This window comes from Balaenoptera borealis, assembly GCF_965194805.1.
Source record: "Balaenoptera borealis genome assembly, chromosome: 13".
Classification (NCBI taxonomy): Eukaryota; Metazoa; Chordata; class Mammalia; order Artiodactyla; family Balaenopteridae; genus Balaenoptera; species Balaenoptera borealis.
This window is the reverse complement of record NC_138870.1, coordinates 103,149,427-103,172,940: the sequence shown is the minus strand read 5'-3', so window position 1 is coordinate 103,172,940 and position 23,514 is coordinate 103,149,427. Positions and strand designations below refer to the sequence as shown.

The following is a 23,514-nucleotide window of genomic DNA, read 5'->3' as shown; positions in this document are numbered from 1 at the left end:
ATTATTTTAACAAACTGAAATGTTGGGGTTTTTGGCATACCAGAATGAGAAGAATACAAAGTAAAGAACGTAGGCTGTTCTAGCCAAGTATTAGCACATAAAGCACTCAGGAAAAACACTAAGGATAAAAGGACAAAGATTATGGGGCTTCCCTCGTGGTGCAGTGGTTGAGAATCTGCCTGCCAATGCAGGGGACACGGGTTCGAGCCCTGGTCTGGGAAGATCCCACGTGCCGCGGAGCAACTGGGCCCGTGAGCCACAATTACTGAGCCTGCGCGTCTGGAGCCTGTGCTCCGCAACAAGAGAGGCCGTGATAGTGAGAGGCCCGCGCACCGCGATGAAGAGTGGCCCCCGCTTGCCACAACTAGAGAAAGCCCTCGCACAGAAACGAAGACGCAACATAGCCATAAATAAAAATAAATAAATTAAAAAAAAAAAAAAAGGACAAAGATTATGGACAGAAAATTCTTGCAAGAGATACAAGCAATTAGTAAGGCTTAGAAATCATTTCACCAGTAAGTGGTATTTTTAAGAAACACGATGCAATGCCACATTTGCAATACCGAGTTTCAGAGCAAGTTCTAGATGCTGGGAGGGTGTAGGGAGACGGTTTCTCCTTTCAGAGATTTGAGGGTTTTGTGTAAACTTATTAAAGGGCCCCCTGGCAGTGCGGGTCAAGATCCTCAAAAAGGAGGGGGTTTTTGTCCAATCTTACAGTTTTCTAAACTTCCCTGAGAAAACCATCAGCTCTACACAGAGGGCGAGGTACACAGGTGTCCGTTGCCTCATTTTTATAAAAGCAAAACACTGGAAACCACCTATACCCCGGAACAGGAAACATAAAGACAGAATTGTGGTGAATCTGAAGGAATAGTATGTAGCTCTTTAAAATGGTCTTTACAAGGAATTTTTAATGATGAAAAAGGGATTGTGATAAGATGTTGGGAAAACAAGGACACAAAATTGTGTGTACAAGTGAATTTTAAGAGAGTTTTTGTTGGGACTTCCCTGGTGGTCCAGTGGCTAAGACTCCGTGCTCCCAGTGCAGGGGGCCCAGGTTCGATCCCTGCTCAGGGAACTAGATCCCACGTGCTGCAACTAAAGATCCTCATGCCACAAATGAAGATCCTGCACGCGGCAACGAAGATCCCACATGCCGCAACTAAGACCCGGTGCACCCAAATAAAAATATTAATAAATTTTTCTTTTTTAAAAAAAGAGAGTTTCTGTTACAGTGAGTATACAGACTATGGACTAACATTTTCTTTCTTCTACATTTTGGTATATTCTAAAATTTTCCAAGTTCCTTGGATAATAAGGGAAAACTATAAAATAGAAGATGTAATCTCTTCCCAAGAAAGTTATTATTTGTTGGCAATTAAATGCCAAGAATGTGGGGCTTCCCTGGTGGCGCAGTGGTTGAGAATCCGCCTGCCAATGCAGGGGACACAGTTTCGAGCCCTGGTCTGGGAAGATCCCACATGCCGCGGAGCAACTAGGCCCGTGCGCCACAACTAATGAGCCTGTGCTCTAGAGCCCATGAGCCGCAACTACTGAAGCCCACGCGCCTAGAGCCTATGCTCCACAACGAGAGAAGCCACCACAATGAGAAGCCCGTGCACCGCAACGAAGAGTAGCCCCCGCTCGCCGCTACTAGAGAAAGCCTGCGCGCAGCAACGAAGACCCAACACAGCCAAAAATAAATAAATTAATTAATTTTAAAAAAATGCCAAGAATGTGATGTCCTACCCAGTAGAGTGTATTCTGAGAGGTCCTGTTCCCCTGAGGTCAGCATCCTGTCCGTGAAAGGAATTTGGGTAAGATCGAAGGAGGGCTTTCTTACAGGAAACCCTCCTGCAGATTTTATAGGGCCTCATTTTAAAAGCATGGTTTACTTGCCTTTCATTTCAAAGAGGATTCACAGACTTGAGTGTAAACTCTAATGTAATATGTTTTTTTCCCACAGTTACTGAGCATGCTAATCATGCCAAGGAGAGTTTATATGAGCTCAACATAGACAAATATGACGGGTAAGTAAGCGTCTTTCATCTGACTAATAAATAGTCAATTCTCATCAAGTTTTACCCATCTGTCTTCATTTTATTCACTCCCTTTCCTTACACCTTTTTTCCTAGTTGTCGAAGTAAAATAAACCTTCTTCTCCTAGAAAATTAGGAAAGGCAGAAAAGTTCAGTCATGTTCTTCTCCTTGGAAAACCACCGTGTAATAGTTTTGTTTTCCTTTTTAGTCTTACCACCTACGTACAGAAATTTTTTCTGTATCGTTTGAAAGTATGTTATAGACATGATCAGCTTTCGTCCCTAAATACTTGTATTTCCTAAAAGCAAGGATATTCTCTTACAGAACTAAAATGCAGTGATCAAAACCAGGAGATTAACACTGATACGAGTGCCGTGACCCATTTGCTGTCCTTTTCGGACTCTGCCCGCTGTCCCATTACTCCCTAAGGCAGAAGAGCCCTGGATCATACGTTGCCTTCAGACTCAGTGGGTGTGTCTCTGGTCTCCCGTAACCCGGACCAGATCCTCAGCCTTCTCGGTGCGGCTGAATTTTGAGAGAACAGGCCAGTGCCTTTGCAGCATGTCCCTTGGCTCTGGGTCTGTCGGAGGTTTCCTCTCGGTCAGGACCTGCTTGTGCGTTTCTGGCTGCGACAGCACAGAGCGGGTGCTGTGCGCGTCCCCGCAGGAGGCACCGGCCCCGAGTGTGACTCTGCATCTGTGTTGCGTCTGTGCCTGCTGGCATGTCAGCTCCTGGAGAGCCGGCCCCCTCTGCCTTGTGCACAGCTGCCCCCCGCGCCTGGCACAGGGCTGGCGCGCGGCAGGTGCTCGGCGAATGAGCAGACGAGGCTGGGGAAAGGTGGTGAGGATCCCCGGAAAGCTTGTACCTAGATGTCCTGTAGGCTCGGGTGTTTTGGAAAGATAACTTTTGTTTTAATTTATTTATTTTGTTTATTTATTTTTGGCTGCGTTGGGTCTTTGTTGCTGCGCGTGGGCTTTCTCTAGCTGCGGAGAGCGGGGGCTACTCTTCGTTGCGGTGCGCGGGCTTCCTGTTGCGGTGGCTTCTCTTGTTGCAGAGCACGGGCTCTAGGCACGCGGGCTTCAGTAGTTGTGGCACGTGGGCTCGGTAGTTGTGGCTCTTGGGTCTAGAGCGCAGGCTCAGTAGTTGTGGCACGCGGGCTCAGTCGTTGTGGCTCTTGGGTCTAGAGCGCAGGCTTAGTAGTTGTGGCGCACGGGCTTAGTTGCTCCTTGGCATGTGGGATCTTCCCGGGCCAGGGCTCGGACCCGTGTCCCCTGCACTGGCAGGCAGATTCTTAACCACTGCGCCACCAGGGAAGCCCCGGAAAGATACTCTTGAAAGCGGCGTGGCAAGTAGCAATGAGGATTGGACCCAGGGAGGCTGGCAGAGGTTATGGGTCTTGGGCAGGAGCCGGCTGGACAGTGGCAGAGGCAGAGGGGCTGCTCTCCAGGACGTGTGGGGGAGAATCGGCTGGTCCCCGTGACCGAGTCCTCACCAAGTGTCATCAGGCAATGAGATGAGCTGAAGCAGGTTTTGGTGTGGGGGATGTCAGTGGAGCTGTGGGCCCCCTCCAGTCGGGTCAGCGTGAAGGCTGGGGGGCAGCCAAGGGCTGGACGCCAAGCTTTGTGACCAGGCGCGGCGGCGTCCTGAGTGTCCCTGTGCCCCATCCCAGGGCCCCAAGAAGGCTCTAGGGTCTCAAGTGGGCGACTGTGCCGCTGGGGACCTCAGGCAGTGTGAAGAGCCTCCCTGGAGGGAAGGGTCAGGGAGGTGGATTAGGGTCACACGGCGGGAGTGGGTCTTGAGTGGGGGAGGGGTGGGGGAAGCATCAGGGAGGGAGGAAGCCACGTGTCACCTGCCCCAGAGGCCGAGTTCCTGGAGACCTTATTCAGGGGCTGGAAGGCAGAGGGGAGAAACCTGTTGAGCTCATGTTTCGTCTGCTTATTTTTCGTCAGCCTCGCCTGCTAGGGAAGGAAGGGGCATTCTCTGCAGCTTGGCCCCAGGCCCTGCCCTTCACCCGGTCCCCCAGGCCCTGCCCTTCTCGACCTGTCAGCGCCTGGCCGTGTGGCTGCGGCGGGCATCAGGAGCCTCTCCCTGCAGGGCTTGGACGCAGACACGGAGGGTCTGAAGAGGTCTGCCGCAGGAGCGGGGAGTGAGCTGAGACGGCCGACGGGGCACAGGCACCGCTGCGGCCTGGGGGGCGGCTCGGAGGCCAGCGCAGGAGGGAGCTGGCGGTGCGGGGCGGGTGCTGAGGGCCTGACGCCTGTGCTCCTCCCGCAGCGTCGTCTGTGTGGGCGGAGACGGCATGTTCAGCGAGGTCCTGCACGGCCTGGTGGGCAGGACGCAGAGGGACGCCGGCGTGGACCAGGACCAGCCCCGGGCGGCGCTCGTGCCCAGCCCGCTGAGGATCGGTATCATCCCTGCGGGTACGCGGCCGGGAGGGGTCGCCCTTGGGTCTTCCTGAGGCTCGTCCCTTATTTCAGGCGAGCTCTTCTCTCCACGCACCTGACACAGGACCGCCGCTGCGTGCGGGAAGGGGTCCTGCCGTGCCCCCCGGACGCCTGCTTCCTGCCAGGCGCTGGGGGCACGGTCCTGGCTCTCGAAGGGATGGCCGTTTGGCAGTGGGGGGGGATGGGGGAGGCGCAGAGCACAGTGCAGGAGAAGGGGAGCGTGGGGAGCAGGCGGTGTCCTGGAAGAAGTGACCGGTACGCAGGGCCGGGGGCCGGGCGTCGGGGCGGGAGGCCTCAGGGTGGGAGCGGGACAGGGGCCGGCCGTGCCGTGTCCTGAGGTGGCCGGCTCGGCGTGTTTGGTGTCTCCGGGAAGCACCCAGCTCTTAGGAGAATCACAGCGTTCAGCCGGCCGGTGGCGGGGTGGGTGGGGTGAAGCCGGGGCTCTGCAGACCACCCAGCGGAAGGAGGCACCCTCCTCACCCTGTGTCTGGGCCACAGCGGCAGGGACCCTGGCAGGTCGGGTTCGGGTGGACATCCGCGTTCTCTGATGGCTCTGAGAATGGTGCTGTCACCCCATTTTCTGGGTGACGATGCGGGGTGCCAGGGTCAGGTTGCATGGCTGTCCAGAAGGGCGCGGACGGTGGGGCTCGGAGGCCGCTCTGCCCCCCGGGAAGGTCTGTCCTTCCCCACCTGGCCGGGTGCTGTCTGTGTGTTAAGGATGTTCCCCTCAGTGGGTCACGTGTTTTCCAACTTCTCTGCCAGGTTAGGCTTTTGTCCTTGAACCTTGTACATGGTGTGTCTGGACTACGTGAATTTTATTTTTCTATGTTCTAATCTGTGTTTCCTTTATGCCTCTTGTCACCATTTGCCCATGTGGCTCTGATACCTAAAACCCTGGGCTATTAAAATGGTTGAAGGGCGCAAGAGCTCAGGCCGACGCCGCACAGCGGGAGTGCGCCCGGCAGACGCCCTGCTTCTCCGCGGCCTGGCATGGACCGGGTCTTGCTGTGGAGCTCAGCAGACACACGGACCCGCGTGGCAGGAGAGGGTCTCCAGCAGTGGGGCAGGGTAGAGGAGGCGCCGCTGGCGTGGGTCTGGGTGAGGGGCTCGGAGGGGGTCCTTCCGGGGGGTCCCAGGAGCCTCCCTGGGAGGTGATGGGTGAGGGACCGGGCGCGGAGTGACACACGCCAAGGGTCCCCTGGGGCAGCGGGCGGCCATGGGAATAGCCGTGCGCTCAGGCGGGGGGCTAGAGGGACTGGGGAAAGGCCCTGGGTCAGGCTGTCGTCTAGAGGGCCGCACGTGAGACCACCCTCTACGTTCCGTTCTAGAGCAGCGGCGGGTGGGCTGCCCAGGTCCCGGGTGGACGCTGGACATCGGGTGTGTGGTCGGCTGTGACTCGGGCACAGTTTTCAGTGGCAGAGCCAGCAAGACTTGGCAAATCGGATGGCGCAGCCAGCCCGAGCCCCCCAGCAGGACCCCCCCAGCACCGGGCTGTGGGCGCTGGCCTTGGAGCTCAGGGACAGTGTGTCGGGGTTCGGAGCTGGGTGGTCCCGCCTGGGCCTGCTCAGGTCTCAGGAAGGCCGGCACAGCGGGGGCGGGGAGACAGCAGTGCCCAGACTGTGCTTGCAAGGAGAAGGGCGCATGCCCGCTGCCTCTGCCCTGGGCCGGGTGACACAGCTTCTGGGAGGGCCGCCTCCCAGGTGGGGCCTCGAGGAGGGGGAGGCTGCAAGGTGGCTCTGGGGCACAGGGGCTGGGGGTCAGGGGGCTCCTGATGCCCGAGATAAACCAGATCTTACGTCTGGAGCTGGCGCTCCCTCTGGGTTAAAGTCTTCACCACACAGAGATAACTGGGGACTTACATTGTCCCCAGAGGGGGCAATGAGCTGTTGGAAGCAGACTGAATGTTAAAACAAGCGAGAAGTGGTGTTTTGGGGACGAAGAAGAATCAGACGTTCTCCTGCCCTGAAGCGACTGTCTGTGGGTGCCCGGCGCCCCGGCCGCCAGCCCAAAGCATAGGGGTCCACAGCCCGCAGACGCCCCGTGCTCCGTCCGTCCATTCCCTCGGTGGGTCCTCGTGTGTACATTCTGCTGGCCTCCTGTGGGCCGGCCTCGCTGTGGGCCTTGCGAGGGAACAAGGCAGGGACGCAGGGAGTCCAGGGGGAGAGGCAGGTGATTAGCATGAAGTGGAGAGAACAGAGCAGTGGGGCCTGGGGGAGCACGGTCCAGACGGGCGCAGGGGACCTTTCACGTGTGATCCCACTCAGAGGCCTGAAGGGCAGGGGACAGCGCCCTGCATCTGGGGCACGATGTTCTAGGCAGGAGGAGCGGCACAGGCGATGGCCCCGAGGCAGTGGGTGGTGCAGACGTGAGCAGCGTGCGTGAGAGGCAGAGTGGAGGTGGGAGCTGCAGGGAGGCGGGTGGGGAGGTGGCCCGTGAAGGATGCTGAGCCGGGAGGAAGCTGAGCTGAGTACCTTCTTTAAAAATCTGATTTTTCAGCAAAATAACCCCTGAAACCTACTAGAAACTCGGTTCACTTGCGCTATTTGTTGCCCTGAGGACTTGGGTAACAGTGAATGCGTGTCCCCCAGCCCAGGGCAGGCCCCACTGAGCCCTCTGCTTTTTTCTGTAGGGTTCAGGTGCCTGTAGGTTCTGCGCCATCTCACACACTCAGTGGAAGTGTTTGCAGTTAGTTCCTAGTGAATGAACTCGGAAAAGTGGGCCACGTCCAGCCCAGCCCGCTAGAGCCGGCGGTTTGCCCCACGTGCGGCCTAGGACTGACCGAGTGACCAGTGGCCTTCAGCCTGTCCCTGTCCTGCCCGCTGTTCCCACACGAGGCGGCTCTCGAGCAGCTTCTATGACAAGATGCTGTCGTTGAGATGGGCCATCAAAAAGGGCCCGTCTTTGTTGTGGCTGTAAAAAGGATGATGCAGCAGGTCAGAAGTGCTGGGGTTTTTTTCCCTACTCGAGACAGATCCCTTTATGAGACTTTCAACTTGATTCTAACGTGTTTAATAGAGCAGTTAGATTCTAGATAGACCCACAAATAAAGAGGGAGTTTAAAGGTCAAAAGGACATGGTGCAAAGTGCAGACCACTCGTTTCTTCATTTTTATTTGAGATCACTGCTGAATTTCTACTGATTAAAAGATTGCTGAATATACAAGTTATATCTGATAAAATGCAGGGAAGGGGACTTCCCTGGTGGCACAGTGGTTAAGAATCCGCCTGCCAGTGCAGGGGACTCGGGTTTGAGCCCTGGTCCGGGAAGATCCCACATGCCGCGGAGCAACTAAGCCCGTGCGCCACAACTACTGAGCCCGCGCGCCGCAACTACTGAAGCCCGCATGCCTAGAGCCCGTGTTCCGCAACAAGAGAAGCCACTGCAACGAGAAGCCCATGCACTGCAACGAAGACCCAAGGCAGCCAAAAATAAAAATAAAATAATTAATTAATTTTTTAAAAAATGCAGGGGATATGGGATGTCTGATCAGTTTTTGTTCTAAAGGATGGTTTGTGAAGAAAGTAAACAGTGCGGTAGGCACGTAAGGGGAGCAAGTGGGCTCTGGAAATTCTGGGAAGTTCTAGGGATATGAAGGTGTGCTTCAAGTTAATTTCATGGCTCTTTTGTAGTTTATTTTGTCAGAAATGTTTATACCCGTTATTTGGGTACCCTCAATTAGAAAAATAAGGGTGTGGAAGATAGTCTGAAACCATGTAGTTTTCCTTAAATACTGTTAATTCCATTTTAAGAATTAGTCACTCCTATAATCTTAAATGTTCATTTAAATCGTTTTACTTTTCAGCTCATTTTTGGAATGAGATGTCATTCAAGTCTTCAGGTTAAGATTAACAAAAAAGAAAAATATACATATTAAAAATATATGAATCTGTATGTGTTTATATAAGTTTCCAACCATAAGAAGGCGTATGTTAGCTTAGATTAAATAGTTAAGAGGCTTCTACTCTGATCTCATACTGGACCAGATTCTGTTGCTCTAAGAGATGACAAACACTGCCTGCGATCCAGCACGTCTATTTAGAACCATGGACTTTCAGGCTCCACTTAGGCTGAGGGCCTTATAGAATGTTCTGGGGCCTGAGGGCACAGCATCTGGATCCTGCCTGCGGCCAGAGCTTGTGTGCCTGCTAACAGGATGGTTATTCCCTGATGGGCCTCAACCTGCGTTGGTTTTGTGTCTGAGGCAGCATTTATGGTGCAATTCTGGATACCGTCAGAGTTTATTCTTGGGAAATCTAGACTAGGGTTTTCGGCTATTCAGCAGACGTGTTAAAATTCAGATCGCTCAGCCCCATCCCAAACCTACTGAGTCAGGATCTCGGGGGTGGAGCGGGGCTCAGAAATCTGTTATAAATAAGCACGCAGGAGATTTTCTGCCCACTCAGGTGGAGAACAGAGACGTTGGTGACGACCCAGTTAGAACCAGGACAGACCGAGGGAGGACCCGTAGTATCACTGCCGTGCCCTCGGGATCCAGGCGCTAGCTGCGTGCTCTGAGGTCGCCTCCACTGTACAGACGGGGGTGTGGGCCGGAGGAGGGAGAGCCCCGGCCGAGCCCGTGGGGGTCAGAGCGGGTCCCGCTGGCCCCTCACGCCTGTCAGCCGGCAGCTGCTGCGCCCTCATGACCCAGGGGTGGGCTGAGGCTCCGGGTCTCTCTCCGCGCACAGGTCTGCGGTGCTTTTTCTGCGACCTCCACGAGCTGTCCTTGCTTTGCATGCACTTCCCCACTGCGTAGTCCCTTTGGTCTTGAGGTCTGGAGCCCCAGGGCTGCTGCCCGCCTTTGTGGCAGCCAGGAGCGGGGACACCGTGCAGAGCGCTGAGCCTTGCGCCCTGGCACCCCGCTGCCACCGCTGCAGGGACCTCCCAGGGGCCCCGCCCCCCGGACCGGCTCGGGAGGGGTCTCTGAACCCTCTGTGAGGAGCTGGCTGGTTGCTGGTAGTCAAGGTCAATCTCAGTACTCTTGATGAATCAACCTCAGCGACTAACTCTGTACGCAAACGGAGTTTATTCCTTCTCATTTACTCCAGGGCCATGGAAGAAACGGAAGAGCTTACCACTCATGCACTTGGAAACATGCTAGGATCTTAAGTGATTGTAGTGACATTAAGGACCTTTCCCCCCCTTTAGGGTCGACAGACTGTGTGTGTTACTCAACGGTTGGCACGAACGACGCGGAGACCTCGGCTCTGCACATCGTCGTGGGTGGGTGCCTCTCTCAGCGCCGCACTTGGCTTGCCCCATCCCAGGTCCCCGGGCACACGCGGGTGTCAGTCCGCCTCGCCGTGCGGGTGCCCGTCCGTCCGCCAGCAGGGCCCTGGCTGCCACCCTTCCCTGCCACTTCTCATCCCGTCCAGCTGGGTGACCTTCAGAAACAGAAGTGCTGCTCTGCTCAGAACCCTCTGGTGCCCCCCCAGAGCACTGGGGGTGCCCGGCACCTGCGCCCCGGTGGTTCTCCGTGGCGTCCCCTGTGCTGGCCAGGTGCTCCTCTGCCCCGACACGTCCGCGCCCTCATCTGGAGCCCTGCTGTCAGCCCTCATCCCTGCTCGGGACTTGGCCCCTTGTCGCCCTGCGGGGACAGGCCTCCCCAGTCACCCCCCGCCCTCCCCGCTCCTCTAGAAAGCGCGCCCCTGGGGTCGGAGGCCCCAGGCTGCTGGTAGCGCTGCTCGGAGCTGCCAGGCGCCGTCAGGGCACCCGTGTGGCTCCCTCTGCCCGTCCTTGTCCCTGCTGGCAGTGCTACTCGCGTGTCGGCCACAGTCACAGAGGGCTGTGTTCACAGATGGTACACGTGTGATTTTACATTTGAGAATGCCAGGCGCCTTTTCCTCCTTCCTTTCACTTAGTGGCGTTCAGCGAGCTTCACGGTCACATTGTTTTCCCCTCCTTACGGAACCGCTTTCCAAGCCCGTTTTGGAAATTTGAGTCAAATTTAGTCACTTGGGTCGCGAGCAGGAGGCCGGGCACCCCGGGAGAACAGACCACGGCCTCGACTGCCTTCTGCCTATCTCGCGCTTTAATTCACGGCTCCATCACGGCCGCTCTGCAGGGGGCAGGCAGAGGGGCGCGGGCTCCACCCTGGCTTCTCTCCGCAGGGGACTCGCTGGCCATGGACGTGTCCTCTGTGCATCACAACAGCACGCTGCTGCGGTACTCGGTGTCCCTGCTGGGCTACGGCTTCTACGGGGACATCATCAAGGACAGCGAGAGGAAGCGGTGGATGGGTCTCGTCAGATACGACTTCTCAGGTAACTCAGAGTAACACGCCGGGAGCTTCCACACACGGCCTCCACCTCGCTCCAGGTGGGGCCTCGTTCACAGACGGAAACCAAGGGGCGCGAGTCTGACGGGTCCGGGGTGCCCGGAGAACCGCTGCCGTCGGTCACAGGCCAGTTCTCACATCTGCTCAGAGCTGGGACGAGGAGGAATGGGGTCGATCCCAGATCATACAAACGAGTGATGGTCTGCACTTTCAGGTCGTGTGCAACACCACCCTTTCAGCCTTCAAATGCGTTTAAATGCAGAAAAAAAGTTTGAAAGGATGTAGGATTCAAAGTTTGACACTTGTTGCTGAGATGAATTCCTTGGCTGTATTTATTTATTTATTTGCAGGGACTTATAGTACTATTTTATTTTATAACATCTTTATTGGAATATAATTGCTTTACACTGTTGTGTTAGTTTCCGCTGTATGACAAAGTGAATCAGCCATATGCACACATATATCCCCATATCTCCTCCCTCTTGCGTCTCCCTCCCACCCTCCCTATCCCACCCCTCTGGGTGGTCACAAAGCACGAGCTGATCTCCCTGTGCTATGCGGCTGCTTCCCACTAGCTATCTGTTTTACATTCAGTAGTGTATATATGTCAATGCTACTCTCTCACTTCACCCCAGCTTACCCATCCCCCTCCCCATGTCCTCAAGTCCATTCTCTACATCTGCGTCTTTATTCCTGTCCTGCCCCTAGGTTCTTCAGGACCTTTTTTTTTTTTAAGATTCCATATATATGTGTTAGCATACGGTATTTGTTTTTCTCTTTCTGACTTAACTCTGTGTGACAGACTCTAGGTCCATCCACCTCACTACAAATAACTCAATTTCATTTCTTTTTATGGCTGAGTAATATTCCATTGTATATATGTGCCACATCTTCTTTATCCATTCATCTGTCGATGGACACTTAGGTTGCTTCCATGTCCTGGCTATTGTAACTAGTGCTGCAGTGAACATTGGGGTACATGACTCTTTTTGAATTATGGTTTTCTCAAGGTATATGCCCAGTAGTGGGCTTGCTGGGTCATATGGTAGTTCTATTTTTAGTTTTTTAAGGAACCTCCATACTGTTTTCCATAGTGGCTTGTATCAATTTACGTTCCCACCAACAGTGCAGGAGGGTTCCCTTTTCTCCACACCCTCTCCAGCATTTATTGTTTGTAGATTTTTTGATGATGGCTTGGCTGTATTTAATGAGTGTCATTTCTCTGGTCACTGCCCTGTATAGGTTACTTTTGGGTAAATTTACAGGCACACCTTTGGAGATATTTAGGGTTCAGTTCCAGACCACCTTAAGAAAGCAAATATCAAAATAAAGCAAGTCACATGAATTTTTTGCATTCCCAGTGCATATAAAAGTTACGTTTAGGCTATAGTGTAGTCTGTTAAGTGTGCAATAGCATTATGTCTAAAAAAAGATACATACCTTAATTTAAAAATACTTCATGGTTAAAAAGTGCTCCCCATCACCTGCGCCTTCAGTAAGTCGTAATCTTTGTGCTGGGTCTTGCCTTGATGCAGACGGCTGCTGACGGATCAGGGTCGGGGGTGCTGAGGGCTGTGGGGGCGGCCGCCGCGATGCCTTGAAATATGACAGCAGTGAAGTCTGCTGCATCAGTTGACTCTTCCTTTCAGGAACGATTGCTCTGTAGCCTGCAGTGAAATTTGATAGCACTTTCCCCACAGTAGAACTTCTTTCAAAAGTGGAGTCAGTCCTCTCAGACCCTGCTGCTGCTTTATCAGCTAAGTTTACGTCATATTCTACATCCTTTGCTGTCATTTTAACAACCTCCTCAGCATCTTCACCAGTGTAGATTCCGTCTCAAGAAGCCGCTCTCTTTGCTCGTCCATAAGAAGCAGCTCCTCGTCCATTGACGTTTTACCCTGAGATGCAGCAGTCCGGTCCCACCTTCAGGCTCCACTTCTTTTCTTTTTTTTTTAACTTTTTTTTTGAATTTTATAAATTTATTTATTTTATTTTTGGCTGCATTGGGTCTTTGTTGCTGCGTGTGGGCTTTCTCTAGTTGCTGCGAGCGGGGGCTGCTCTTCATTGTGGTGCTCTGGCTTCTCATTGCAGTGGCTTCTCTTGTTGCAGAGCTCAGGCTCTAGGTGTGCGGGCTTCAGTAGTTGTGGCACATGGGCTCAGTAGTTGTGGCTCGCGGGCTCTAGGGCGCAGGTTCAGTAGCTGTGGTGCACGGGCTTAGCTGCTCTGCGGCATGTGGGATCTTCCCGGACCAGGGCTCGAAACTGTGTCCCCTGCATTGGCAGGCAGATTCTTAACCACTGCGCCACCGGGGAAGCCCCAGGCTCCACTTCTGATTCTAGTTCTCTTGCTGTTTCCACCACACCTGCAGTGACTTCCTCCACTGAGGTCTGAACCCCTCCAAGTCATCCAGGAGGGTTGGAATCAACTTGTTCCAAACTCCTGTTAATGTTGATATTTTGACCTCTTCCCATGAGTCATCCCAGATGTTCTTAATGGCATCTGGATGGTGAAGGTTTTTGGTTTACTTTGCCCAGATCCATGAGAGAAATTACTGTCTGTGGCAACTATAGCCTTACAAAATGTATTTCTTAAGGAATAAGACTTGAAAGTTGAAATGGGGACTTCCCTGGTGGCACAGTGGTTAAGAATCCGCCTGCCAATGCAGGGGACACGGGTTCGAGCCCTGGTCCGGGAAGATCCCATATGCTGCGGAGCAGCTAAGCCCGTGCGCCACAACTACTGAGCCTGCACTCTGGAGCCCGCGAGCCGCAACTACTGAGCCCACGCGCCACAATGACAGAAGCCCACGCGCCTAGAGCCCGTGCTCCGCAACAAGAGAAGCCACTGCAGTGAGAAGGGCACACACAGCAATGAAGAGTAGAGAAAGCCTGCACATAGCAACGAAGACCCAACACACCAAAAATAAATAAATGAATTAATTTAAAAAAAAAAAGAAAAGAAAGTTGAAATGACTCCTTGATCCATGGGCTGCAGAATGAATGTTGTGTTGTCAGGCATGAAAACAACGTGAATCTCGCCCATCTCCCTCAGAGCTCTTGGGTGACCAGGTGCATTGTCACTGAGCAGTAACATTTTGAAAGAAATCTTTTTTTCTGAGCAGTAGGTCTCAACAGTGGGCTTAAAATAGTCAGTTAATCATGTTGTAAATAGATGTTTATAAACAGGCTTTGTTGTTCCATTTACAGAGCACAGGCAGAGTGGATTTAGCATAATTCTTAAGGGCCCCAGGATCTTCAGATGGTAAAGGAGCACTGGCTTCAACTTAAAGCCACCAGCTGCATTAGCCCCTAACACAAGAGGGTCAGCCTGTCCTCTGAAGCTTTCCAGCCAGGCAGCGACCTCTCCTCTCTAGCTGGGAGAGTCCTGCATGGCATCTTCTTCCAGGAGAAGTGTTTCCTCTGCACTGAAAATCTGCTGTTTGGTGGAGCCACCTTCGTGAATGATCTTAGCTAGGTCTTCTGGCTCGCTGGCTGCAGCTCCCACACCAGCCCTCGCTGCTTCCCCTTGCACTTTGATGTTATGGAGGCGGCTTCTCTCCTTCAGCCTCGTGAACCAACCTCTGCTCGCTTCACACGCTGCTTCTGCAGCCTCCTCACCTCTCTCAGCCTTGGCATGCTGGGGGTGCAGGCGGCTCGACGGACAGCGTGCCACAGTTTCCCAGAGGGGCCGGCCACGGTCTGGTGGCAGTGCCGCCTGGTCTTTGTCCTGAGTTCCTCCAAGACACCAAAGTTGTGGACGACGGGGTCAAGCCTGGGGGTGCGTTGGGGGCTTCACAGGGCGGAACCTGCAGGCCACGTCGTCGAGGCCACGACGAGGGGTCACTGGTGGCCAAGACGTCCCCTTTGCCAGTGTGGAAGGCAGCCCTGGCGGCCGGGAGCCTGCAGTCCTCTGTGATGGTGGTGGCAGCTCAGCCTGAAGTGGGAGGGGGCCGTGTCCTCCTGCAGACGCTCTGTCCCCAGGCGGGTGCCCTGCGCCCACGCTTTGCAGAAGCTGACGGCACGGTCTCCTGCGCAGGCAGTGGTGCATGTGGGTGTGTCTCTCCGTCTCGCTCTGTTCTCAGGTTTGAAGACCTTCCTCTCCCATCACTGCTACGAAGGGACAGTGTCCTTCCTGCCAGCACAGCACACGGTGGGCTCCCCGAGGGACAGGAAACCCTGCCGGGCGGGGTAAGCACATCCCTTACGTGTGTTTCTGCTCAAACGATGAGATAGAAGCAGGACTGGCTGGGGTTTGCTCCTGCTGTGAAGTGAGTGGGCAGTACTTGGCAATGTAGACGGGAGGCGTTGGTTCCTCCTGACCAGCGGTCAGGGTCCCACGCACCCTGAGGGGGTCCCGCCGTGTCCCCCATGCTGGGTCCTGGGTCACGGGGCGGCCCAGGGTCAGGTCTGGTCCCCGTCGTCTACCCAGCAGAGGGCTCACACCACGCCGTCTGCTCTGGTGCGGGGGGTCTGCTGTCCCCCCCTGCTGGGGATGTGAGAAATGACGAAGACGAGCCCCTTTATGGACAGGTCTGTGCGCGCCCTCGGGGCGCCCGTGGAGCTGGCTGGACGGGCCCCCCGTCCCCCCACTGGGTGGTCAGGAGAGGCCGGTCCAGACCCCGGGCCAGCAGTGGGGGCCCCTCTGCGAGCCACGCTGCCTTGTCACCCTGTGTGTCCCCACCATGCTCAACAGCATGTGCCCGGGTTAACCTGGAACGAGTGTCAGGTTGGCCACCTGTACCCGCGACCCGACAGCCCGCATCTTGTCCCTCCCTGCTCCTCAGTCTGAGGACGCGGAGAGGCTGTAGGGATTTGATGGACTCGGGGGTTTTCCTTCCTTCTTTAAGTCATTCAGACGTGGGCCCTTCCTTCCCCTGGTCCTCTCCTCCTTTAAGTGAAGAATTTGAGACCATAAAATCAAACAGTTAGAGGCACGGCCTCGCCACCTCAGTTGCTGATGAGCTAATTCCACCAGCAAAAGCCCCTGGCCCGTTCGACGGCCTGAATCCAGCGGTGCCCAGGACCGCAAACATCTGTGAGACCAACGACCAAGCCCCGCGATAGCTGCTCTGAGTCATTTACTTGCTTGTTACTGACTGGACCAGATCACCACTATGTTCCCTGTTTTGTGAAAGGGAACAAAGTCTCAGGCCGGGAATCCACGCTGGGATCTGCACCTTGTCCTTCGCTCCGTCTGCCGCCACCCCGGCGTCGGGGCCAAGCTCAGCCCGCTCCCCAGGGCCAACAGAAGGGCCTCATGGGATGCTGTTTGCTTTTTGTGATGTTTATCCATTTTCAAAACGGATATGTTGTCTGTGTAATTTCTAAGAGTGGATCTGATTCTGAGAACTCAAATTAATATGCAAACAAAATATTTTTAAGTGAAGCCTCTGAAATTGCACTTCCTACTATATGAAAAGAATTGAAACGCTTTTGCAGCCTGTAGGTTCCAGACAAGGTGGTCATGTTCTCGTCCTCCAGGTGCTTTGTCTGCAGGCAGAGCAAGCAGCAGCTGGAGGCCGAGCAGAGAAGGTCGCTGTACGGCTTGGAGAGCACCGGTAACGTGGCGGGGCCGACGCGGCCGTGGCTGGACCTACAGTCCGGGGCCTCGGGTCTCGCCCCTCCTACCCCCGCCCCTTCTTCTCTGCAGGGGCACCTGCTTCCACTTCAGCTCCAGGCAGAGTGCGTGGTTGCCTTTGCCAGACTTTGGGGAAAAGAGGGGATTTTGTGGAAGGGCCCATCTTGCCACGTCCCTCTGAACTACTGTTGGGGCGCCAGCCAGGCGCCTGTCCCTAGAGTGGTGCAGAACGGGGGTCAGCGAGTGGCCTTTTCGAGGGCTTAGAGGAAAGGAGTGGGCTCAGCAGTGCTCCAGAAACTATTCGTGGACGCTGAAATTTGAGTTTCACGTCATTTTCACATGTCACAAAATACTTGCCTTCTTTTGATTTTTTTCCCCAACCATTTAAGAATGTAAAACCCATTCTTAGCTCACAGGCCACACCCAGTCAGGTAGGTGGTGGGCCAGATTTGGCGACCCCTGCTCTAGATCGTGGTCCCAAGTCCCAGGCGAGGGCCCGAGAAACAGCTCTGCCTCTCGGGAGGTGACCGCCGGGCACAGTGGTGGGCGCGGTTTTCTCTCTGTTGATGCTGAGAAGCGATCGCATGGTGCGTTTGTAGAGACGACCCCTCCCGGTCATCTCAGGACGCCCGCCTGCCCGGCTCGGATGTAACGGATTTAACGTAGCCTCTGCGATGCTTCTTCCTGCTTCAGAGGAGGTGGAAGAGTGGAAGGTCGTCTGCGGGCAGTTCCTGGCCATCAACGCCACCAACATGTCCTGTGCTTGTCCCCGGAGCCCCCAGGGGCTCTCCCCGGCCGCCCACCTGGGAGACGGGTCTTCTGACCTCATCCTCATCCGGAAGTGCTCCCGGTTCAACTTCCTGAGGTTTCTCGTCAGGCACACCAACCAGGGCGACCAGGTAAGGGCACCGCTGCTTCCACATGGCCTGCATCGGCGGCCGCTTCTACCTGGGCGACCCCGATCTGTATGTTGTAGGATCGGCTGTGAATTCAAGGGGAAGAAGGACAGATTTTTCTGTTTGCATTTCACCCATTTTAAAGTCTTAGTCATAGTTATTCCTTGTAAAATCTCATTTAAAAATATAAAGTCTTTGAGCAGAGAAACTAGGAGGCGTGAATGTTTCTCTTCCTATTTAAAAACAGAACGAAGTGATGCAGTGCAACTTTCTGTTGCCCTTGCTGGTCACTTACAACAAAATCTTTCAGCTCCCAGAAAGGGGTTCTACTGAGGCTCTTCCAGCAAACCTTTCCTTAGTCACTGGCACAATTGTAGTGACACGGGGTGGGGGGAGGGCAAGTCTAACCATACCCAGACAATTGCAACTTCTGATCAGTCTATGATTTTGGTAAAGTTTGTGGCTGTTACATTTTTTTAAGATCTGGGCCAACAGTGTTTTTGTGGCTTTTAAAATACTGCTTGTTAAAAAGGTAAATAATCGTACAAGTTGCTGCTCAGGAATTCTTTACTCCGTGTCATTCATTGTGGATGGGACCGTGTTGTAAGAGTCGTGGTGACCACTTCTCTTGTCCCCAAGCTGCGGGGGGAGGAGCTGCCGGGAGGCCCCGACGGCTGTCCCGCCCCCAGCGCAGCACCGCTGAGAGCATGTTTCCGTCCTGCTGTCTCTTGGTAGTTTGACTTCACTTTCGTCGAAGTCTATCGCGTCAAGAAGTTCCAGTTTGTGCCGAAGCCTGCGGAGGACGAGGACGGCAGCGTCCGGGGCCGCGGGAAGAAGCGATTGGGGCAGCTGTGCAGCGACCGCCCCCCGTGCTGCTGCGCCGTCTCCAGCAGCGCCTGGAACTGCGACGGGGAGGTTCTGAGCAGCCCTGCCATCGAGGTCAGGTGAGCGAAGGTGGCCCTGGGGCTCTGTGGGCCCGGCACCCTCACAGCCTAAAGCATAAGAGTGCGTCATAGACGCACGTGTGTTTCCCCGGGTGAAAGCCCCAGGGAGACGCCGTTACCTCAGTTTTGGAAAGATGCTGAGGGGTTGATCTTTTCACAGGTTTTGAAGCCCCTCAGTTTTATTTTTCTCCTCCACATCCTGCACTGCCAGTACTGGCATTCTCGCTCTTGTCTCCTAACTAGTTAAACAAACTAACAAAGCGCCTTTGTGGGCACTTTCTAAGTCCTGGGTCCACTGACCACCCGGAGAGGCTCCGGCCCCGAGGAGCCCAGCCCGCGGCCGTGCTGTGGTCCAGGCGCCAGGCCCGCCCCTCCGGCCCTGAACCTGCTGGGCCTGCTGTATTTGGACTTGGGAATCTGCAGTCTGATTATATGTATTTATTACATCACCAGATGAAATAGGAGTGCCAAGAACGTGGTTTTTGGCCCCACTGAAAGACACAGTAAAGGAAACTGTTTTTTAGAAAAAGGCTATTGATTGAGGTGTGCGTGTAACAGTTACAAGAGACTGAGGGAGAACTGTAAAGTTGTAGAAGGATTCTGTCCTGTGACCAATGGCTTTAGGATCTTGGTCGACCTTAAGGAATCCAAGCTGGACTCCCGCTGGCGATAGCAGAGTGGGTGTTGCATGAGCAAGGTGGTCGGGAGCCTGCCTGTAGGCCCCACCCCCGCCGCGTGGAAGGACGGGCGGCGGGCGCACCCTTCCGTGTTTCAGCGTGCTGTGTGTTATCCCCGTTTATAATCCACACTGTAAATGGCTCTCAGCCAACCAGCTGCTGGTCCCAGCTGGGTCTCCTGACTGGTAGCGTCCAAGCCAAAGCCGTGGGCAGGGGCAGCTCTCCAACCTCCCCCAGTGCCCGTCTGCGTGCTCCCTGCTCTTGCGACCAGGATGCGGCCAGCGTGGCGGTGACCGCCCGGCTCACGTCTCAGGACACGAGGCAGCTCCACGGTCACAGGCGAACCCGCCCTGCCAGTCGTGCGTGCAGGGGTTCGGCTCCTGTAGACTCACTTCACAAGTTAAGGAAACGGAATTATTTTTAATGCCGGCTTATGAATTGCTGAAAGTTAAAAAAGGCATTCTTTTGTGAAATATATCCTACACACCATGATAAAGATTGCGGTGTCTTGAACAGTGAGTCACTTACTCACGGGGCCTTTGGGACTAACCATCTCTCAGGAGGCTGTGACGTCATTCATCAAGTGGGACGGTGGCACTGCCAGTGGGACCCAAGAGCCCACGCTGACCTCTGAGCCCCCGCTTATGTGCTGTGGCTCTCTGTGGAAGGCGGGCGCTCGGGCTGGTGTGGCGACACTTGTCTCCCGTGACGGCACATTTCCAGTGTCTCCTACTCGCTCGGGCTTGCCCTTCAGGGGACCCTCCCCATGGCCCCGTCAGCTCAGTTCTCATAAGGAAACCGAGGCAGGGAGAGAGGCGGCCTGTGGGTTTGTTACTCTGCTCGCAGGTGGGGCGCTGGAGTTAGAACCGGGTCTACGGGGTCCTGGATCTGCACTTGGCCGTCAGCTGCCCTTTGCAAAATAGGTCTCTCAGGAGTGTCAGGAAGTCGCTCTGCGCCCCTGGCCCGTCGCTGCCGGGTGGGACCAGAGACTGCCACGGTGAGACCCACCATCCTGGTGCATGAGGCCCACCTCCGCCCTCGACCAGCTGGGGGGCCGAGGGTCAGGGGACGCACAGGGTCTAAGTGTGGCCCTTTGTCTCTGCAGGGTGCACTGCCAGCTGGTCCGGCTCTTTGCACGAGGAATCGAAGAGAACTCGAAGCAGGAGTCACAGCGCTGAGACGCCGTCTCACATCGCCGGCCTTCTTGCTGTGCTTGGGAAGCGGGAACAGTATTTAAGAAAATTACTACAGACCAATTACGTTGATATGCATTCAAACTTAGAAATTTATTTTTGATAGTTAAATGTTGATTTTAGAAAAAATACCTTTTGTCAACAATTTTGTGGACGTATTTGGCATTTTCAGTTCTATGTGAGTCTTTGGGTTGCGTTTCACGTAACTTATCCTCAGCAAGTGGCGCTTGCTGATTTGGGAGTGCTTGGCTTCTTAGATTTCAACCATGCTGATGGTGCAGATGTTAAAACGGCCCATTTGTGGCTCTGTCGCAATAACTGTAGGAACAACACGATGTGAACGTGTTCCATCGAGGTCACGCCACCAGGACACGAGTGTCTACAGGGTCACCGATCTGCTTGGCAAGACTTACCCTGTAGTAGCTTGTGATCAAGTTTTGGAAAGTAGTTGGTTCTCTTTGCCTTTGTAGTACCTGCATCTTAACTTGCGATTAAGACGTTATTACTGGACCCTTTCTGTCCCGTGCAACTACAATGCAATATCACAGTCCTGCTCGAAGTGACACTTCCATAGTAGCCCGTTCTAGTGAGTGAGAAGAACACTCAGAGTAACGATACTGTAGCTTGAAAAATCACAGTAGTGTTTCTAGACAATCCAGCTGGGAGCGAGAACAAGTCAGGAGCTCTGGAAACGGGCAGCTTGCAAAGCACTCGAAAGGGTTTTACTCTTTTAAATTTGGAATCCCCGAGCTTTCTATCTGCACAGCGGGGGTGCCATAGCTGGGCTTTGTGGGGAGACAGAAAGCAGCCGAGCGGGGTGGGTGAGACATTCCTGCGCGAACTGTGTGAACTCCAGACCGAGCTCCCCACCCCCAGGGGAGGGTCCCACGCCCCGGGGTCCCTTGGCTGTACCACGTGGTCCAGGTTTGTTCCTTTCTTATCTTCACACTTACTTCTATATATTTATTGAAAGTTCTGGCCTTTCAACCAGAAGAGGATAAACGGTGCCCTCACTGTCTGTTTTCGTTTGTTTCTGCTCAAGTGCTGGGGCCTCCCTGGGCCCAGGGGCGCCCCTCGCCTGGGCTTTGTTTGTGTTCGTGCTTCGGTGTGTGGAAGACGCATCTAAAACAGCTTTAGCTGAAACGTGAGCGGCTGCAGCTTCACCTTGGATTTGTGATGAGGGAGTTTGTTACGAGAGGCGGTGAGGGCGGCCGCCGCCTTTCACGCAGGGTCCGGGCAGCCGCTTTAGCATCTAACAGACATCGTTTATCTTTGGAATTCCTTTGCGGTGATTTCTATTTGGAAGTACACGTGAAATGTCCTATTTCACCATTCAGTCCCGCCCAGAGCAGATGAAAGGGCAGCCTCAACAGTGGATTTTTAGGAGACCATGTTATTAAGTGATTGTGCAAGTTGAATGATTTGATAACTGGCGGGTGAGTGAAAAGTCTGGGGATGAGAAAGAAAGAGATGCCGCCGTCTTGTTGATGCTTGCCCTTGGTGGGGAGGAAACCAAAGGTGCACGAGCTCTGCGCGGGGGACCGTGAGCACCGTGGACGCGCCGTGGAATTGATTGCGCTGCTTCACCAGGGTCCCCGAGAGGGTCTCCAGTCTTCATCGTCCCTGGGGAATGCTTCCAATCACTGGCCTGCCCTAAAATGCACTGCCAATTGGAGAAAAACCGTCCAGGCCAGAGGGTAAGCATTTTACGTTCAGGAAGAAACCCCGCCACGCCACATGGTTCCTGCGTGCCTTGGCGATATTCACCGACTGCTTGCTGACATTCAAAATCGCAGACCTTGGAACTGCCCCTGGAGGTTGTGTGGCTGTCTGAGGACCGCCCCGCCCCACCCCGGGAGCTGTGGATGACCCCGTCACGGGGCCGGAGTACCCTTCAGACCTTGCGGCGCGTGAGGACCCTGAGCAGAGCGACCCCAGCGCCTATACTGCAGGATTTTAAGAAAAAATCAGAACTGATGGCTGGACAGTGAAAACCTGGGGTCGCTGAGCAGCGTTAGTCTAGGTTGGTAACCTCCCGTGTGGCCTGTTGGTGCAGCAGTTACGCCCGGACCTTCCTCCTGGTCATCCTGATGCTGAGCGAGGGCGGCGCGTGCCTGCCCCTGGGCGGGCGGCTGACTCTGTCCTTACTGCAGTCCCGTGTAACTGGGCGGTGTGGGCAGAAAGGGGCTTAATTTTCTTTCTAGTCTTGCTGGCTTCAAGATTAGAAAATGGTGAATTTGCTCTGGTATGTTTGAGAAGACAAATAAAGTTGTTACTTTGGGCAGAACGTAGCTTCTTTTTTCTCTTACGAGTTTCCTATTGTTTTTCAAAGCAGAGTATTTTTTGTGAAAACACGTACAATTTAAAGAACAAAAGTAAAATGAACAGTGGGGTACCTACCACCCATGCCAAGAAATTGAACTTCACCCCCAAGCTCCCTGTGTGCCCTTGTGGACTGAGCCTCCCCTGCCTCCACCGGAGAGCTAACTAACTACTGTTTCCAAATCTGAGGGTATCATTTCCTTGCTTTACCCATGAGAGGGGATCAGAAGGTGGCACCCCCAAATGTGCCACTTTGGTGTAAGGACCGCTCTGAGCGGAAGACAGCTAAGAAGTGGCAGATGCCAAAAAGAGCTCTCTGCCCTCCCCCATCTGCCTGAAAGGACATATCTTCCTCTTTGTGAGGGTGTGCCCCCTCTTCTCTCCTGGGCCCCCTTTGTCCCTGGAGACAAAGTTAGCACTGAGGTGGTGCTGCGCAAACAAACCTTAATAAAAGAACGCTTCTCTTCCATTAGTTTCTCCATATAAAATGCCCCAATACATTAACTTTACCCTAGAAGCCCAAACTCCCTTTCCTTTGTCACTTCTTGTCAAATTTATTGCCCTTTATTAAAATCCATATAAGGCGCTGGGTCTGACCACCTCTTTGTGTCTCCACTGCTTTTCTACAAAGGCCTGGAGTCACATAAAAAAAATTAAATATTAGCATTAGATAAAAATTGTATGCCGTTTCTTCTAATTTGCCTTTGGTCAGTTTAATTCACAGACTCCAACAACTGAACCTGAGAGGGTAGAAGAAAGGTGTTTTTTTTTTTCTCTTCCCCTACTTGTTTATATTCTCAGCATAGTTTTTCAGGTTTTGCTCTTTATATAAAGGCATCATACTGTGTCATTTTCTGTAGCCTGTTTCATTCTGTGGGTATTAAGAAGACGTTTTCATCATGAAACTGAATTTTCCAGTCTATGAACATTGCATATATTTCCCGTTTTGTAAGTCCTAATTCGCATCTTTCAATACCGGTTAATAATTTTTCCATATGTCTCTTAATTTTGTTTAGATTTGTTCTTAAAAACTTCCTATTTTGAGGCTGTTGTTATCCTTTAAAATTTTTGTTTTTAATGTAGAAATGCAGTGGCTTTTTACGTATCAGATTCTATCCAGAAAAACTTGCCTCTTATTTTTCTGTAG

General features: G+C 53.8%; 1 protein-coding gene across 7 annotated transcripts in view; it reads left to right on the top strand.

The window, feature by feature from the left end:
• The window catches only part of CERK (ceramide kinase), a 52,714-nt gene extending 30,382 nt beyond the window's left edge, over positions 1-22,332 (top strand). For 3 of the 7 annotated variants that reach the window (XM_082350612.1, XM_082350610.1, XM_082350611.1), the window contains 9 exons: positions 1,967-2,030; positions 4,315-4,460; positions 9,630-9,704; positions 10,592-10,744; positions 14,840-14,945; positions 16,239-16,315; positions 16,960-17,234; positions 17,967-18,175; positions 19,958-22,332. In XM_082350612.1, coding sequence (XP_082206738.1) covers positions 1,967-2,030; positions 4,315-4,460; positions 9,630-9,704; positions 10,592-10,744; positions 14,840-14,945; positions 16,239-16,315; positions 16,960-17,234; positions 17,967-18,175; positions 19,958-20,030 — 1,178 coding nt within the window. In that variant the 3' untranslated portion in view covers positions 20,031-22,332. Of the gene's footprint in view, positions 1-1,966; positions 2,031-4,314; positions 4,461-9,629; positions 9,705-10,591; positions 10,745-13,964; positions 14,020-14,839; positions 14,946-16,238; positions 16,440-16,959; positions 17,235-17,966; positions 18,176-19,957 lie in introns of those variants that run through there. The other 4 variants (XR_014233374.1, XM_082350613.1, XR_014233373.1 and 1 more) reach the window with 4 other exon arrangements.
• Positions 22,333-23,514: the final 1,182 nt, after the last annotated feature.